We start from the raw sequence: 15,020 nt of genomic DNA, 5'->3' as shown, positions 1-15,020 counted from the left end.
CACATTGCAGCATATTTCTTCTTCACGATCAGCGTCTACCTTTCTCTTCCCTGCTTTTGTTCACCAGCAGCTCCCCTTTGCCTTCTGGGTGAATTCCCAGCTCTTTGTCTGGCCTCTAAGGCTCCTGGTGGTCTGTGATGGATCACTCTCCAGCCTCCTCTCTCACTGTCCCTTGCACCCAAGGCCACAGCCACGGCAGCCACTGAGTGTCTCCAGCACACACTTGTTTCACTGCACATCTGGAGTGCCCTCTTCCTTCTCTTACGTCATCTGCTCCAGGGAGTCGTCCTCACCCCCACTCTGTCCCTCTTCCAGGTCCCATAACCCCCTCGCTTCCCTCCAGCAAGACATTATTATCCCAACCATCTGCCCACAGGCGGTCTTTCCTCCAGGCCTGGTCTACGTGTTCAGTGTGTTGCCCCAATATTAAGGCGCAGTGCTGGGCACAGAATGAGCTCCCGGGGGTGCTGAGTAGGGTGGGTGATAGAGGAGACTGTAAGTCTGAGGTCTGCTTTTCAGGAGCTTACCCACTAGCTCTGGAGACAGTAACTATCTCCATGGCAAAACAAGGAAGTGCTGAAGCAGGGGGAGCACAGTGTGGAAGGGATGCAGCTTGTGCTGTTGGAAATGAGTGGGGTTTCTAAAAGCAGAGGAAATACTTACTACTAACATAGCCAACATTCAGGTGTACCTATGGAGCAGGGCTTGCTTTTAATACACTGTATATTTAATCCTTACAACAATCCTGTCAGGTTGGATCTCTTGTTTTCTCCATTTACAAATGAGGAAACTGAAGCTCAGAAATCTGAAATGACTTTCAAGGTTACACAGCTAGTAAGTGGTAGAGGATCTGAACCCAGAGTCCACACCATAAACTACTACACAAATGCCTCTCAAAAAAGAAGGGCATTGCAGGCAGGGGACTTGACATGAAGGTCAGCAGCTTGTGCTTGTGTGAAATGCTAAGAGCGTAGTAAATGCTTATGAAATGTGATTGAGCAGAACTTAGTGGACCTGGCGGGAATGAAGGGATTGGTACATACTGGGTAACAACAGTTGACCAATGTTCTCTCGTATTCTGCCCTAGTTCTCTCAACTCATTAAGATCTTCCATTCCCTGGGTCCTGAGAAGTTCCCGCTTGTGGAGCAAACGTTTTTCCCCAACCATAAGCCAATGGTGAGTGCCCTTTTTTACTCTGCTTATTTTTGTGATATGGCATAAACACGGGTTGTCCATGTACTCAGTCCATTTGAGTGGAGGAGGTGGGCTCAGGGGCTGCTCCCTGACCACCCAGGCTCTAAGGAAGAGCTGTGACATCCTATAGGAATACCTGGCTTTCCTAGGAGAAGGGTCAGGTCTCCAGGTAAAATTTCAGGCGGTAGAGCAAATGACAAAGATGGACAGCATTCCTTGGGACATTGGGAATTTTCAGCAAATCAGGGGACAACTTGAGCTGGCGTATTGGAACCAAAGGTTGATAATAAAGGTGAAAGATGTTTCAAAGGTAGGATGTTACCTTGAACCCTTGAGCCCTGTGCAGGACCTGGTTTCAACTCTTATTTTAATAAAAGCAGTAATATTTTGTTTGCATTGATCGTCAAAGGGCAGTTTCCTTGTGCATCCTCTTCGCATTCCAACTGTTGAATATACTCAAGGTTGTCTCTGGGAAGTGGTTAGAGCTTCCCAGAGAACTTGGAATATGTGGGATAGCCTTCCATTTGGAATATGTGGGATAGCCTCCCATTTGGATGGTGGGAAAGGTGAACATCTTTTTGGATGAGGTGGAGAGTTCTCCATACTGCGGCCAGAAGAAGTTGGATCAAGAGTTCTGGGCAGCTGGAAATAGCCCGTGACATGCCTGCTTTCATGGTCGGTGGTCTTGTTAAACTGGTCAAAGGAATGCGGGGCCATGGCCCCATGCATGCCTTGCAAGGAATGTGAGTCTTGGGGAACAAGATAGTTAATAGGGTATTCAGTAATCTCAGCTGAGGATGATGCCCTGCTTGTAGAATCCCAAGCTTAGGCTGTTGAGCTTGACAGTCCTGTTTGGAGACACTGATAGGTGTCTCCAGCTGGGGGACAGTCTAACCAGGCAGAAACATTTCTCATTGATTATCTTTCCCTTATATCTGATGCAGTGAGAGGAGTCATAGAATCCAGGATGTGCTGGTTGGAATAAGAAGGGCATGTGCAACCCAGCATATTCCAACTAAGTGAGAACACCGTGGAGAAAATTCAGGGTGTATCCTCAAACCAGCCTGAGTTTGAATCCCAGTTCTGCCTATTTACTAGGTCTTGGGTCTCTGTGAGCCTCAGCTTCCTCAGCCAAAAACCATGGATGACAGTAGAACTACCTCATTGGGTTGTTGAGATTTAATGTGATCATGTGTATAGGGTGCTGTGCTTGGCATACGATAGGTGCTCAAAATAGAGTAGCTTTAAAATAGGGGCAAAGCCATACCCTGGAACACTGTCAACAATGGGATGAAAGTTGGGTGAGGGGTCTGCAACCAACCCAGCCCACTGAGGGTGACAGGCCCAGCTGTAAGTTCTGGGAGGCGTTGGCTGGCTGTAGTGAGTTCCTGGCATCCCCAACTAGGCCAAGCCCTACTCGGAATTTCAGGCAGGCATTTGGCATCAAGGGCTGCTGTTTGAGCCTCCCCCGCCGACTTCCACCAGGCTGAGATTCTTAGGAAGATTCCTCCCACCAGGGAAGGCCAAGTCAGGGCCCCAGTCTGGGAATACCTGTACCACTAATAGGCAATTAGATATTGATCCAGATTCCATAGAACTAGGGAGAACCCTGGCCATAGAATCAGGGAGCAAGGTCAGGGATGGATTAGCAGCCAGGAGGAAATCTAGGATGCTGCTCCTGAAAATGCACCTGACTGGGGCAAGGGCTGGGGCAGGGTGGGTCCACGCTGTAGAAGTGAGTGGAGGGAGGGGAGTGTGCACAGGCCAGGAGCCAAAGCAGGCAGGACCTGGCTTCCAAGGCCCTCTGTGATCCCTATAACCCACAATGGCAGTCAGGACACAAGGAGACAAGAGACTCTATCAGGTGTGTGATAGAAATAAAACCACTTTACTGTTTAGAATAAAGGACACACTATAAAAAGTGAACATTATGCAACATTACAAGACAATATACATTCACGGCATATAAAATTCATAAATAACATGGAGGAAAACTGTAAACAGTGCTACAAAATTTAGCAACAAATACATTCCTTCCAGACAGGGTTTTCTCTGGTTGGTTTCTCTCCATCACTTCTGGGTTTCAGGACAGCAGACCGGCTAAGGAGGAAGGTGGGGGTCATGGGAGAATTTACGAAGCCCCTCCCCTTGGAGCATGAGCCCTCCTCGTGTCTCCCAAGAGCCAATTTGGAAGCTGTTGATATCTGTCTCCCCAACACTCCCCCATTTTGTTTTGCTTTTGCTGTCAGAATTTAAGTGTTTTTCTTGTGTAAAACTATTTCAGTGATATTTTTACTTTAGCAGCCAGGAGCCAAACACTTGGGTGTCATTTTTGGTTAATCCATATTGTTGATCATTGAGCATATGATGAAGGGCAGAGGCAGGGGAGGGTATTGTCTCCTGGGGACCACAGTTCCTATGAGACAGCTGTTCCAATAAGTCATTTGTTTCTTTAATTGCTCAAGAACCATGGTATGAAAAATGGTGCTCATGGGCTGTAGCTTGATTGCCATGATGTAGGGTCTGGGGCTGGGTAAGGCTAAAGCACAAGAGTCTCCCAGTATTATCTACCCTGGCCAGATGGAGCACTGGCCTGAAAGGTGAGAGCCTGGGTGTGGTGCTTCTGGATAGGGAGACAGAAGAGATGGCCAGGGGAGGCCAAGAGAGCTTGGAATCACAGGTCCCGCGGCCCTGGATTTTTAGGAGAAATTGTGGCTTCCCAATGGGGTGGACAAACGGACTAGAGGGAGAAAGGAACGGGAATGACCAGCAGATTGCCCAGGGCCAGGTGCCTCAGAGCAAGGATGTGAATGTACTTGCTATTTTTTTCTCTCCTCCCTCCTAGTCCAGAAAGCCACTAGGATGCCGATAGGGAGGAGTCTGGAGGAGTCTCTAGTGCTAATTCCTTCTAGTTTCCCCAATTTGCCAGTCTAGCTGCCTGCACAGTAGAAGTATTTACCCTCCGTTCCACTGTAGAATTTGATTCAGGAAAATGGCGGCGTGTGGGTTTTGTTTTTTTTTTTCTTTTTCCTCTTAAACACAATGTACACATATTACAACCTACACATGACATAAGATTTAGCAAAATAAAACGTTCACGATATGAATGAAATACAGAAGTGTCTCAGCTACATAAATGACTTTAAATTATACAGTAAGTGAACAGGTGAAATAAACAAAGCTATAGCTTATAGAAAGCTCAAAAACCGCCCTCTGACATCACTCTGCAAAGGACCCTTCTTTGCTCAGGACCTGCTGTTTTCCTTGCCAGGGCCTGGCAGATAGGACTGTGGTTCCACCAACTTTTCAGAGGGAAACTTCAGGTTACTCATGCTCAGGCCTCACCTCAAGCCCCTCCTTGTGTGAGTGGAGATGACCCCACCAGGGACCAAGAATAGCCAGATGCCTCATGGAGGTCACACTGATGCCCAATTGTGGGAGGGCACTTTTGCAGGTTGGGTTAGGGGTTCCACCTTGTAGGACTTTGAGGTTCAAATAAAAAAAATCTTAAAACACCAAGTCTGGGGCTCACCCCTTAAAAACCACTGGCCTACTGACCTCAGCTCCTCCTGCTCACGCTGCCCCATTGAGAGAGCAAAGGCCCCCCCCCCCACCCCCATTTCCTGTATGCCAGATGTCACAACCACAAGGTGAAAGGTAGGTAATGAAATCAATCCCAAGGAAACCGGATGCCTGTACTGCCTTCCCGCACTGGGGTCCTGCCAAACACCTTGCCTGGGCATTTGCATTTGTGTGCAAGGCATTACAATGTATTGTCTGCTTCTTTTTTTTTTTTCTCCTGTTTCAGTTGGCAGCTCTGTTTCCTAAAGTGGAATGAACTGAAGATACAAATACTAATACAGGATAAATACCCATAATCTGAAAAAAGAGACAGAGCAATCATGTTAAATGTAACCATCCTACCATCCCCAATTCTGTAAAATATACATTATCACCTACTCTTGGCATCTCACTTTCAACACTAAAACTTAAAATAATTTTATTTAATCAGAGAATTTATATTATAGTTTTATTTCAAAAAACACAACAAAAACCCTACAGCTGATTGCAGAGTAAGGCTTTCCCAATGACCACCAACTTTAACTTTATGAGGTGAGGACCTCAGGAGGTGGCATACACCCACCAGTAAGCTGGAGGAAGAGGAGCAAGTTGTCCCCAAACCCAGGAAAGGTGGCTATCTAGCCAAGGCAGGACACTGCAGCTTTCCTTCCTGTGCCCAGGCCCCTGACCCACATTAACTCTCATCTCCCATCTGAGCCAAGCCAGTAAGGCAGTTAAACGAAGGCCCCAAACATGAAGCAGGAGAAAAGGAGAGGGACAGAGCTCAGATGACCCCAATTAGAGGGATGCTGAGGGTGCTCAGAATTTCAAATTTTAATTAAAATGAAAAAAAAAAAAGGTCAACTTGGAATGTCATGATTTTCTTTAAACAAGCAACAACAACAAAATAGAAGAGATTAAACTATTGGCGTATTTAACAGCATTGAACAGAATTCTGTGTCCTGTAAAAAATTAGCTTATGTCCCCATGTGGGTATATGCAAATGTGTATGCAAACACATCCCCCTAGGTGAGATAAATGCTACTTTGGAAATAGTATTCTCTACCCAAATCTACTTGTCCTATATCTGTGGATAGTGTACGGTGTTTGTATCTCTCCAATTTACATAAAGGCAACTCCTGGCCAAATCTACTAAAGAGTTTTCCAGGAGGAAATCTTGTGGGAGGCTGGGAGAGGAAAGACATTCATCTCAGTCTTTCACCTGAGCTTTTGTCCAAGGCAGGCAAATTGCCTCCTGACCTCAGGCAGATGTTTAAGTCTTCACCAACTAAGAAAGTTCTGTTATTCTGGCCTGGCTGCTTGCTCCAGATTCAGAAACATCTGGTCAACCCAAGCATCGTTGGGCTGGGGAATTGTGTGTGTACTGCATCATCCAGACCCTCTTGCAGTTTCTTCCTCCCCTCCCTCCCTCTCACGTGCAGACACAGACAGACATAGTCTGGTGGGGACATGCAGTAGCATCTCCTTGGTGTATAAGATCTTCTGCGTACCTTGAGTCTATCTGCTTGCTGCCCTTGGCTGATTTGAAACAGTTGGCTTTTCAGCAGCTTCCTTGTCTGTGTCCTTTATGTACTGGGGAAGGGGGAAGAGAAGGGCAAAGGGAGGAGGGTCTGGGAGATGGTGAGATGGGGAAGAAGAAAGAGGGGTAGGTATTACAATGCCCAAATTGGGTAGTTTTTCAATTTTTGTTTTCCTAAAAAAATATAGATTATATCATCACAAAGAAGAATATACATTCCTCATTCTTTCTGGCATGGCACCAAAAATTTCCAGGTGGAAATGGGTGATGTCAAAACCAAAAAGAAAGGGAAGGGTGGGGCCAGGAGGATGGTTCCAAATAAACTCCATATGACAGCGTAGATTTTCCTTTAAGTGTTCGAAGTGCTAAATTTGCAAGAAAACAGGCACTAATTTCATTGTCATCATCTGGGAAGAGTTAGTGTCCAAGGGAAGCTCAGTGGGAAGGGAGGGAAGTGAGGTGGGGCAGGGTCTGGCACTCAGGGGTCTGTGGCATTGATGATGCTTTTGTCCGGGGGGGCCCATCCTCGGTACCAGCTGCAGTAGCCACCCTTCTGCCGGATGCAGGCATAGTGTTTGGACTGGTAGCCAGGGTAGCCAAAATTGGAGAGCATGTCGGTCCAGAGACACTCGTTCTTGGAGGTCACAAAGCAAGGCAGGTAGTAGCAGGATTTGATCTGCAGTGAGATAACAACCAAAGGTTGGTGGAGTCTGCTGTGGTGGACCTAGGCCTGATGCTTGCCCGAGTCTGGATTCAGAACTTGGGACCACTGCAGCTGGAGCCCAGCCACATCACTCCCTTAGTGAAAATAATGTAAATAACACTCGCCAGTACTTATTGAGCACCTACTGTGTACCAGACATTCTGCTAAGTGCTTCTATGTTATTCTCTTTAATTCTCATAACAGATTTATCTCCCTTTTACAAATAATAGAGCCTCAGAGAGGTTAAGTAACTTGCCCCAGGTCACACAGCCAGTAAGTGGTAGAATTAGACATCTGGGAGTGCTTTCCCTCTCAAATCGTAACAGGCAAAGGCGGGAGCTCTCACCTGTCGTAGGGAATTGAGAAATTAGAAAGATTAAAGCATACACTGTAGAGTCCAGCTGCCCTAGGCTAGAAATCAGACTTAGTGAGCTGTGTGACTTAGGGCTAGCTACTTAAGCTCTCTGGGCCTCTGTTTCCTCCTCTGCAAAATGGGGACAATTAAAACTGTACTAGTCATAATCACTATTGTCCCATTTTGCCGAGTTGTTGTGAGAATTAACTGAGAGAATGGCCTAACTGCCTCCCACAGCAGCAAGGCTGTGTGCCCTGACCCTGTGCTTGGGTCAAGGAGTTGGGCCAGGTTGAAGAGTGACCCTCTGCAGCAAGTGGTATCAGCAGTCCTGCGCCAGCTTGCCCACCTGGGGCGGGGGCCGCCAGTGAGTCAGCTGCCTAGGTGAGCCCACTTGGGGCTGCTGGGCAGGACCTGCCAACATAAGGATCCTGTACCTGCCACAACCTTGAGCCACGGGAGGGGCCAAGGATGCTGAAGAGCCCTCATGCCCCAGCAGCTGCCAAGTGGGCAGCACAGATTACAGCAGAAAGGCATTCTTCCCTCGCCTTCTTCACTGCTCAGCCTGGTGCAACATTCCTCACCACTCCTTCTCGGACCTGCCCCTCTGCTCAGGCCTGACATGCACACCCTTCCCAGCCTCACGGCCCAGTGCCCTGTACTGTAGGAGCTGATGTTTCTGGGGCTGCGAGCCAGCACCTCCCCTGCCTGCTCTCCCTGGGGCTTACCTTGCAGTTACAACCCAGATGATATCGATAGTTCAACCCCTTGCGCTGAGAGAGGGTGAGCTGGTCCCACCTCTCCACGAAGTTACACAGTCCTGTGTACATCTTGCCATCATAGACACGGCCTAGAGGAGGAAGGGGACAACAGGGGGGGAGTTGTTTTGTCCAGAACCCAGCCAGAAGAGAAGGAATTCATATCTACTGAGTAACCCCCTTAGGCCAGGAACTGTGCCACGTACTCTTGAGTCCCATGGTTTTATTTTATCCTCCCCAACACCTTTTAGGATGAGTTGTATTCCCATTTTCCAAATGCAGAAAATTAAGTTCAGAGAGGTTAAGCGATTTGCAGAAGGTCCCAAACCCAGTAAGCACTGGAGCTGGGGCCAGAGACCAACTATTCTCTTCCCGTGTCAAGGGCTTTTTGATCTTGCTTTTGTTTTTTCCTTTCTACGTTGACTGCCTAAAGGTGGATAACTTTCAAAGACAGACCTAATAGGTTGTCCTAAGATGTGGAGAGCAGTAGGTACTAGCAATTTCTTTTCATTTACAGTAAAGCTGAGAAATTGCAAAACCAGGCAAAACTAGGTTTCCTCCCCAGAGTCAGTGGTGGAGCGGAGACTAAAATCCAGCCTCACTGTAGGAGCTTCAAGCTCCCACCACTGGTCAAGCAAGATGGACTCAACACTGGATACTCCTTACAATTCAGTGGGCTCATCGCCAAAGCCCCGAGAACAGTGCTGGGTCTACCACTCCTTCTCCATCCTCTAAAGTGAAGGAACAGTGGACCTTGGCCAAACCCTGGCCTAGATGCTGGAGTTGGCCGTTACCTGTCAGCAGGTACTGGTACTTGTTGACCTCTAGCTTAAGGCCACAGAGACTTTCGGAAGCTTCTGTGTGGATGTACTGCACGTGGGGCATCTTGGTGAAGCCTCGGTACATCTGTGGGCAGAAGGAGTATCATGAGAGGGGGACCAGGGCTCAGAACACACGCTGTCATTTGGGCTGTGGGATCGGATTCCCCTAATAGGCCACTGTGTGGCCGGTCACCGACCTACCTACCCCAGGGTCTTCACTTTAGAGACGAGGCCACCTGCTCCTCTCTTGTCTGAGCCATGGGTGGTGCCTTCCCCGAGAAACCTTCCCATCCAGCCAGTCACACCTCCCATTCCATTTTACAGATGAGGAGCCTGAGGCCCAGGCAGATTAAGTGGCTTGTCTAAGGCCACACGGTTGGCGAATAGCAGAGGTAGGCATCCAAGCAGGGGAATCTGCTCTTAACCATTATCCTATGCTGTCTCCCAATGCAGCCTCACAAGTTCATGGCTAAGGGCCTCTGATGCAGGCAGATGCCATTTATAGCTATCGTGCCTCCTTTGTCAGCATGCGCTCAGAGCCACTGGTGTGAACGTAACAAAGTCTGAACCCACTTGGTGATTCCAGGTCAAGTCCACGAGCATTATGCAGGCCCGGATCTGTTGAGACAACTGCTAACCGTGTGCGCTGGTGGAGGTGGGAGGGGGCACCGAGGTGTTGCCCAATCCCATTATCCCCCAGTTCTCAGAGTACACAGGCCCTGGATGTCTGGTGGTCTCTAGGCTTATCCCAAGGGTTTCCAATAAGACAACGTCTCTATTTTAGTTCCTGGCATGCATAAGTAATTTACTAATGGTAATAAAAAGCCAGACATCACCTCATTGGTGTCTCATCTGAGTGCCTCCCATTCAGTCTAATGGGCTGTTTTTCTTTCTCCCCATTTTCTTTTAAGTGGCGACTGGCTGGCGAGGGTAGGTGGTCCATGAGGCCCTCTGCCATCACAAAGGGTCTCTTGGACCGACAGCGTTTGGGAGCCTCTGCCTTTTTAAGAGGAGTGCTGTTCTAATTGTGTGCAACCATCGGTGCAGGTGCTTTTAATTTACCTGGCCTCCCTTCTTAACCCTCTTTTCCCGGGAGGCTCTCCAGATGAACGAGGAAATGCAGCCAAGAGCAGCGAGAAGTGCTGTCCTCTCAGTTTTCAGCTGTGCTGTCGGGGAGCACGGGCGTGTCACATCCTACCCCCCACTTCCTCAGTGACGGATGGTGCCTCTCTGGCTTTAACAGGAACCATGCTTAAGGGTGCTGCTGTGTGCATGCCATCAAGTGTGGCCTCGGGAGAACATCCCCTGCACTCACTCCCGGGCCCAACAACTTCTCATTTTGGTGTGGATGACCCGTGACTTTTTGGCAAGTGTTTCAACTCAGTACTCTCTCTAGGTCTTTCAGGCCAGCCTATTGAAGCCTCAGTTTATTCCATGTTGGTCTGTCCCCTGTATCTCTTTTCTGCTTTATGGGTAAGAATCAAGCCCCTGCCCAATAAGAACTCAACTTGTTGAAATCAGCTTGGCATCTCTGCTACTTTTGAATTGAAGAACCCTTTATTTTAACATGGTTTCTAGCACTTGGATGTGGAGCCAAAATCTTAACACATTATAAATGACTGAGTCTGACAAATACAGAGCTGCCTTTCAGGGTCAATTCTGAAAATAACAATATGGTAAATGTATGGTAAAGGCAGGTTTTACTCATTTTGTTGTCTTTTCTTTATAATAATCCAGCTTGATCTAAATATTGATCCTAAAGTATTATTAGGTCTGTAGTCATAGAGACCTAGAACTGGTTTGACAAACTTAGGAGGGTTATAACAGGTTTATAATGTCCTGAAATCAGAGAATCTGAGAATCTCAGAATTGGAAAAGGTGTTAATCTAATCCAGCCGATGCAATGGAAGATTAATGGTAAACTCGGGTTCTGTGGACAGACAGCCAGAGTCTGCATCTTGTCTCTGCCACTTATTAGCCTCTTGGAAAGTTACGTACCATCTTTGGGCCTCAGTTTCTTCATCTGTAAATTGGGGCAAAGCAATTACTTCATATGGTGTTTTTGAGAATTAAATGCCTTAGAATAGCACTTGGCATACATTTAGTAAAAATTAGTTTAAAGCCAGTTAATACTAAAGTTCGTAATGAGCAGAGGGAAGGATTTGGTCCTCTGCTTCCTACATGTCTTGCCCAACCTCATCACTTAGTGCAAGTAGTTAAAGCCAGTTTCAGACGTAGACAGGTTGCTCTTTTTTCCCCCAGCTTTACTGAGGTATGATTGACAGATTAAAAAGTGTATCAATGTAAGGGGAGGTTTTGATATATGTATACATTGTGATTACCACAATGAAGCTAGTTAACACATCCATCACCTCATATAGTTGAGTTGCCTTTTTATGTGTGAGAACACAACATCTACTCTCTTAGCAACTTTCTAGTATGTAGTACAGTGTTGGTAACCATAGTCCCCATGCTGTCCACTAGCTCCCCAGAACTTACGCATCCTGTGGTACTAAAAATTTGTACCCTTTCACCAACATCTCCGCATTTCCCCCACCTCCTAGACCCTGGTAACCACCATTCTACTCTCTGCTTCTAAGAATTCGACTTTTTTAGATTCTACAAATATGTGAGATCATGCATTATTTTTCTTTCTGTGTCTGGCTTATTATACTTAGCATAATGTCCTCCAGGTTCATCTTTGTTGTCATAAATGACAAGATTTCCTTTTTTAAGGCTGAACAATATTCCATTATAATATTTAATTGCAATATTGTATATATACCACATTGGACTCTACAAGCCTCTGGGCTTGGCTTCGCTTTGTGATAGTATCTACACCAAGTTCTAAGAAGTTAACTTCCCTTGGGGTGAAGGGACAAATAACGTGGGAAAGAAATTTCTGAGTTTGGGGAATTTTACCTATTTCTTATGGAATGTCTGGTCTTTATACTTGCAGCATGAACTGTCACCACTATGTCAGATATTTCTGGCATGCCTACAGAAGATCAGCACTGTGCTGGATACTGCTTTATATCATAAACTCATTTAAACTCACAACTGATTCTTATAAGCAACCGAGTTTCAGAGACATTAGATACCTGACTGAGGTACCAAGTACATGGATTTTCTCTCACAGAATGGGCTGTCTAGCTGGGGTGGCAGAGCACACGAGAACAGAGTCACAGGCATTTGGAGGAGGAGAACAGTTCCCCATAGGCTGGGGCAGTCAGAGAGGCTTCCAGCTGGAGCTTCAAAGGCGAGACCCTGCTATTAATCATTTGATTAGACAAAGCCTTGAAGGAAGGAAGTCACCGGGGGCCAAGCATTCCGATTGTCCAGCAGATCTGTCCTGCCCAGAGTCAGGACATGCACAGCACATGACCAGCGGGCCTCCCCATGGGCCTTTCCCAAGGCCAGCTGGGACATAACGTCCCCCACATGCTGTCCCCTGCAGCCAGCCTGAGAGCATGTCGCCATGGCATAAACTATAGCTACAGGCAAAGCAGATGCTTTCTCATGGTCCTGATAAGAGATAAGATCCCCAAAGATAAGAACATCCAATTCTGGAAACTTCCACCTTTGTACCACAGCCCAGCACCTCAGCCCCAGCGAATCTCCAAGTTTGGGTTTGCAATAAGCTCCCTCAACATTCTAACACCCTTCCCCCGCCCCCAAACACACCTGTGGGTCACTGCACACTCGAGAGATGCCTGAGAGGAGGACCACAGGCTCTGGAATCAGCGTATGGGAGAGGGTCTGCCTGCCTTTCATCTGGTGAGAAGTTTTGGGGGGAGGGGGTGGGAACTCTGAGAGAGAAGAGAGGTCAGACAGAGCAGCTCAAATTCTCACGTTTTTCCCGTTCCTTTAGTCCTCCTCTAAGGGAGTCCTTGCTTTCCCCGCCTGACTCTCTGGGGTAGACTCTAATCCTCTAGAACAAAGCGCCCAGGGACCAGTGCCAAAACTCCTGCAGGCTCCCCTCTCTGGCCTCTCCCCCTTCCCTCCTACAAAGATATTTTTCCATACACCCTTTGCAAGTCAAGAGCTACACTGCTGGATGACAAATCCACAAACCCAAGTTCACCTCCTTTTGTTCCCTAGGGGAAATAGATACAAATGGGGTGGGGGGAGCCCCCAAAGTGGGTGGGAATGATAAATCAGCCTGCAGCTCCACTGCTCTGTAATCTCCCTGTAGGCAAAAACTAATTTCGCTCTAGTTTGCCACTTTCTAACTATACAATCTTGACGGTTGTTTAACCCTTTCAAATCTCACCTGTAAAATAAAGGATAATGTGTATCTATTTCACAGGGTTGTTGTGAGAATTGATCCCCACAGAGGCTTATCAGAACGCATGGTACATAGTAAATGCTCATTTGTTGTTACTTGTATGGAGTCTTATATTCATTATAACAATTATCCTCATATCCTCAGCTCAAAAAAGCACAGTGCGAAGCACAGAAGCACAGAGAGCGTGGGGAGGAGGGAGAGAAGAAAAGACATGAGGGAGGGAGGGAGGATGACTCAATGTCCTACTCCTACTCCTATGTCTCGCACCTTCTTGGATTAGCAGACTGGTACCTGGAGACCAGCAGAATCCAGTGGCCTCTCTGGATAGAAGGGCAATGACCAGTTCTATGGGTTATCTAATATTGGGCTGGTAGCAGGGCAGAGTTAATAAAATGTACTAGATAGTGGTTGATAATCAAAGTAAGATGGCAGGGAGATTTTGGGAGTCACCATAAAGAGCACACAGGATTGGGAAGGAACCCTGACACCTCAGCTTGGGAACCAGATCTAGCTTTAATTAAATGTGTGATTCTGGACAACTCATTTCCCTTTGAGCCTCTGTCACAAGTAAAACAAGGGATTTTATTTTCTAATGCCCAGCACTCTGATCCATGGACCTGGGTGAAAGATGATGAGTGGACAACAAAAGACCAGCATCTTGGGAGTGGGTGTGTGTGCTCTGAAGTGGATGGGTGAGCAAATGTTATTTGGCCTCTAAACACTGCTCAGAGGCTGTTCCCAGTGAGGGAGGAATGGGACATTCTGCCCACAGCAAGGGCCTCTGGTCACCCTGGCATCCAGGCCTTGAAGGAAGGAGAGAAGCTAGGCAAACTTAGGAACCACTGCCCCCAGCCTCTTCCCCTCCCAGCTCTCTGCTGACCATAGTGCGTCTTACAACGTGAAGGATTATTCCGGAGCAGGCAGGGAATGCATCTCCTGAACCTCTGCTTTTGTCTAATCTGCTTTTGCATTTGCTTGCCAGCTGCCAGGGGTTGCACAGTGGGGTTTTTGGGTTGTTATTGCTCTTGTTGGTCCCCTCTCCACCCACTCTTCTCTCCCCATGGCCATCTGAAGACATAGGCTGGTCCCATGACCAAGCTTGGGCAGCCAAGGGCAGCTGGCCAGGGCTGACTCTGGACATTACATAACCAGAATGCTGTGGATGTTTCCAAAATTGAATCCAAAGCAGCAGGTTCCACAAACTCGGTACATCTAACCTCAGGCCTCAGGATGCAGGAATTACGAGGCCTGGAGGTCTGCCTCTGAGATGGCTGGTTACCACCCATGGGTTGTGTCACTCCCCCTCTCAATTCTACCCATAAATTGTCTCCTCTGGGGAGTTTCAGGCCAGTGCATCTCACACTCATTCCCTCATTAGATGGACAAGCATTTACCAAGGCCCTGTTGCCTGCCGGTCCCACCCTAATTGCTGGGAATGCAGATATGAGCACTGAGTCCACTGGGACCTGGCACACCCCATCTCGAACTCCTGATGAGTCATGCACATGTGTCTTCTCTCCCGCCTGACTATAGTTCCTAAACATAGGAGCCTCATCTTCCTCGTGGCCTCCACAGCTCCTGGCACAGAGTGCTGCATGTAGGGAGGTGCTTACAAAGGTGGAGTGATGGACCAGCTGCCAGGTTGTTCAGGGTCGAGCCCCAGTCCTCTGTGCTGAGGCACTCAAACCAGCTCCTGCTTAGAAGTAACACAGCCCGTGTCCCAGGGCACTTAGAATCCTGAAATGCCTGAGACAGGAGGGCTCTTAGGGGTACCCAGCCCAACCTCACACTGTTGACATATG

The 15,020-nt window shown here is 47.6% G+C and overlaps 2 protein-coding genes across 3 annotated transcripts in view; one reads left to right on the top strand and one right to left on the bottom strand.

Moving 5' to 3' along the window:
• Positions 1-15,020, top strand: part of SYN3 (synapsin III) — a 447,953-nt gene that overhangs the window by 149,669 nt on the left and 283,264 nt on the right. For both annotated transcript variants that reach the window (XR_009505225.1, XM_059934822.1), the window contains exon 6: positions 1,088-1,177. Coding sequence is in view for 1 of the 2 variants with exons in the window: in XM_059934822.1 (XP_059790805.1) it covers positions 1,088-1,177 (90 nt within the window). In the remaining variant the exon portion in view is untranslated. The remainder of the gene's footprint in view (positions 1-1,087; positions 1,178-15,020) is intronic.
• The window catches only part of TIMP3 (TIMP metallopeptidase inhibitor 3), a 56,524-nt gene continuing 44,566 nt past the window's right edge, over positions 3,063-15,020 (bottom strand). The window contains exons 3-5 of the mRNA XM_059936843.1: positions 8,904-9,015; positions 8,080-8,201; positions 3,063-6,972 (exon numbers count right to left, since the gene is read on the bottom strand). Of these exons, the coding sequence (XP_059792826.1) occupies positions 6,775-6,972; positions 8,080-8,201; positions 8,904-9,015 (432 nt within the window). The 3' untranslated portion in view covers positions 3,063-6,774. The remainder of the gene's footprint in view (positions 6,973-8,079; positions 8,202-8,903; positions 9,016-15,020) is intronic.

Source organism: Balaenoptera ricei, chromosome 10 (assembly GCF_028023285.1).
Source record: "Balaenoptera ricei isolate mBalRic1 chromosome 10, mBalRic1.hap2, whole genome shotgun sequence".
NCBI lineage: Eukaryota > Metazoa > Chordata > Mammalia > Artiodactyla > Balaenopteridae > Balaenoptera > Balaenoptera ricei.
The sequence above is the reverse complement of the archived record's forward strand: the minus strand, read 5'-3'. Positions and strand labels throughout refer to the sequence as shown.